This window comes from Pseudophryne corroboree, chromosome 6 (assembly GCF_028390025.1).
Source record: "Pseudophryne corroboree isolate aPseCor3 chromosome 6, aPseCor3.hap2, whole genome shotgun sequence".
NCBI classification, from domain to species: domain Eukaryota; kingdom Metazoa; phylum Chordata; class Amphibia; order Anura; family Myobatrachidae; genus Pseudophryne; species Pseudophryne corroboree.
Window position 1 is genome coordinate 3,008,264 of NC_086449.1, and position 3,337 is coordinate 3,011,600.

At 47.4% G+C, this 3,337-nt stretch overlaps 1 protein-coding gene across 1 annotated transcript; it reads left to right on the forward strand.

The window, feature by feature from the left end:
- Positions 1–382: 382 nt before the first annotated feature.
- LOC134935862 (tripartite motif-containing protein 14-like) lies at positions 383–1,914 on the forward strand. The gene has a single exon (XM_063930691.1). The coding sequence runs from the start codon at positions 984–986 to the stop codon at positions 1,827–1,829; it is 846 nt and encodes a 281-aa protein (XP_063786761.1). The 5' UTR covers positions 383–983; the 3' UTR covers positions 1,830–1,914.
- The last annotated feature ends 1,423 nt before the right edge of the window (positions 1,915–3,337 follow it).

Genomic DNA, 3,337 nt, shown 5'->3' on the forward strand with positions numbered 1-3,337 from the left:
TTAGCAGTTCTACTCATGGTGTCCATTTATGTGTCCCATAGTATATCTGAGTTTATATAATCTTATCGACTGCTCAGCCTCTCCCTGTGTGGGGAATGTGACCACACTGGTTTTTCTGAGTATCAGACGTCACTTTCATTTCCTTCATCTGCTGCCAGGAATGGCGTCTGCTGATCTGAGACGGGAGCTGGACTGTTCCATCTGCCTGAGCATTTATACAGACCCTGTAACCCTGAGATGTGGCCACAACTTCTGCCGGGGCTGTATTGATCGTGTGCTGGATACACAGGAGGGGGCTGGAGTATATACCTGTCCTGACTGCAGAGCAGAGAGTCAGGAGCGTCCTGCACTGCAGAGGAACATAACGCTGTGTAATATAATTGGGAGTTTCCGGTCTATTCAGCCAGATCAGGAGGAGACTGGAATCTTCTGCACTTACTGTGTGGACTCTCCTGTACCTGCTGCTAAATCCTGTCTGCACTGAGGCTTCTCTGTGTGATAATCACCTGAGAGTACACAGCAAGTCACCAGAACACGTCTTATGTGATCCCACCACTGTCCTGGGGAACAGGAAATGCTCCGTCCATAAGAAGGTCCTGGAGTATTACTGCACTGAGGACGCTTCATGTATCTGTGTGTCTTGTCTGACTGTGGAACACAGAGGACACAAGGTGGAGTCACTGGATGAGGCCTCTGAGAAGAAGAAGGAAAAACTAAGAGATGTTTTGCAGAAACTGAGCACAAACATAGCAGATGCTGACAAAATAGTCCAGAGTCTGCAGGAGCGCAGGAGAGATAATCAGGAAAAAGCAGATGGTGTAACAGAGACAGTCACTGCCCTGTTTAGAGACATCAGGAGACAGCTGGAAGACCTGGAGAAGAGAGTCCTGAGTGAGATCTCCAGGCAGGAAGAGCGCGTTTCACTCTCAGTCTCTGATCTGATCCAGCAGCTGGAAATAAAGAAGGACGAGCTGTCCGGGAAGATGCGTCACATTGAGGAGCTGTGTAACATGTCTGATCCAGTGACTGTCTTACAGGAACCAGACACAGGTGACTTGTGTGACACTGAGGACACAGAGATATATGATTACCAAGTCCATGATGTAGATGATCTTGATGTGGATGGTGTAGGTGATCTTGATGCTGGTCTTTTCTCAGGGAAACTATACACAATATATAATATAATGAGGTATATACATGTATGCTTCTCTGTGAGAGAAGCTACAGACCTAGTACTGGATTCCACCACAGCTGGTAAATATATACATATATCAGGTGATGGGAAAACTGCATCCCGGTCACATATAAACCAAAATCATCCAAAAACACCAGAGAGATTTCAGTGTAATCAGGTAATAAGCACCAGGGGATTCTCCACAGGGCGACATTACTGGGAGGTGGATGTCAGTAAGTCAGTGATATGGAGGGTGGGGATGTGTTACCCCAGTATAGACAGGAAGGGAGATTCATCATACATTGGAGGTAATAACAAGTCCTGGTGTCTGTATAGGTATAATAGTCAGTACTCCGTGATACATGACAGTAGTATTATCTGGTTACCTGACAATATCCCCTGTGACAGAGTGAGGGTATATCTGGATTATGAGGCAGGGCAGATTTCCTTTTATTCTCTGTGTGACCCCATCAGACACCTACACACCTACACTGCCACCTTCACCGAGCCCCTCCATGCTGCACTATGCGTAGAGTGGGTGTGTATGACTATCTCTAGTGGAAAGGTAGGAGATGGGGTCTGGGACTCTGGGAGGGAAGATCTTAAGAAATCTGCCCAGACACTTGAGACATCACAGAAAGGGGAATGTAATTGATAAAACACTTAACCAATAGACTGATACAGTGGGTGGAGCCGCAGTTGAACTCCTCCTCCTCTCTTGCACTTGCTGATAGGTGATTTTTGTCTGACTCACTGAAAGATGTGATTGGCTGCAGTAACTGTCCGTCAGTCTATATCCTAAGATTGTAGACAGCTTTATTCTTGCCCCTATTGGTAGTGATGTGTATAGAGGGGGTGTCACCTCTGTAAAGCTCCACCTATTGGGAGTTCCATGACTATTCTTACATTATGATTATGAAAAGAAAATGAGGCTTCGGGATAGGTGCAATTGCTAAAATATCACTTTTATTGATTTTATTAAAAGTCCGTAGACTATTTAATTTATAACACAAAATATCAATAAACCGCAAATGTAAGTTAAAAATGACATAGAAAGAGCTCTGCTTATATATAGTAAATTCTGTGAATATAAAAGAACTTAATGTTCAACTGTGTGTTTATCTACTGTATTCCTTTTATCAGGGCCGGATTAACAATGGGGCGAATGGAGCTGCAGCTCCAGGCCCCCATTGAAAATAGGCCCAGAGGACCCTCAATCCGGCCGGCGTCCCGACCAACACATTGCCTGTCTGTCCTGAATCTGCATGAGACTCCGTCTCCGGATCCCATCCTAAGCTCCGCCCCTGTACCCGCACAGACAGTGCTGTAGGCGGAGAAAGCAGCAGGTCACACACACCATTCTCTGTTACTATGTGGCTGGGACTAACTACACATGGTAACTTTGTTTACAGATGATCAAAATGCCGCCCGCGGCCTGTACGTGGCTGCAAGGCAGTTAGGTCCGGCTTATTTGATGCAGCCCCAATCTTTACGGTTGAGGCTAGATCCAAGTGGCCTAAGGGACCATTTCCGTCAGGGGGAGGAGCCATGACACAAAGGGGAGGAGCTACACCAGCGGGACAGCTGCTCTAGTATCCACGCCACCAACTATCACCTTTAGTAATTAGGTGGCGAGCGAAGCGGAGCGGAACGAGCCACCGAGCCTGAAGCGTGGCGAGTGAAGCGAGCCCGCGAGGGTACTTTTCGGGTACCCTGTTCGGTCGTAGCTCCTCCCCCTGGTGACGTGTCTCCTCCCCTAGGTACGTCAGAAGGTCCCTTCTCCCACTCCGATATAGAATCAACCCAATCTTTACTGCTGCCGGGTGGGCAGGGATAAATAGCACCTCCAGACAGTCCTTGCAGCTCTCGTGGGCGGAGCCACGTCCCGGCAGCACTCAGCGGTCTTTCAGAGAAGTGTCAGAGTGCAGGATTCAGAGTTCATCCTGGCAATTTGAGAGGAGAGGAGACCTTGGTCCGTGCTGAGAGGGAGAGGGGACAGAAGTCCTGTACAAGTAAGAAAGGACAGGCGTCTGAGAGGAAGGAGACCGGTGTTGGTGGTAGGTGAAATAACATGAGCTGTGCAGACTAATGAATAACTAATGTGCTCTGGTTTTTATTGATGAGGAGACATGTTTTAGATGTTTTTTATGAAAAAATTGTGGT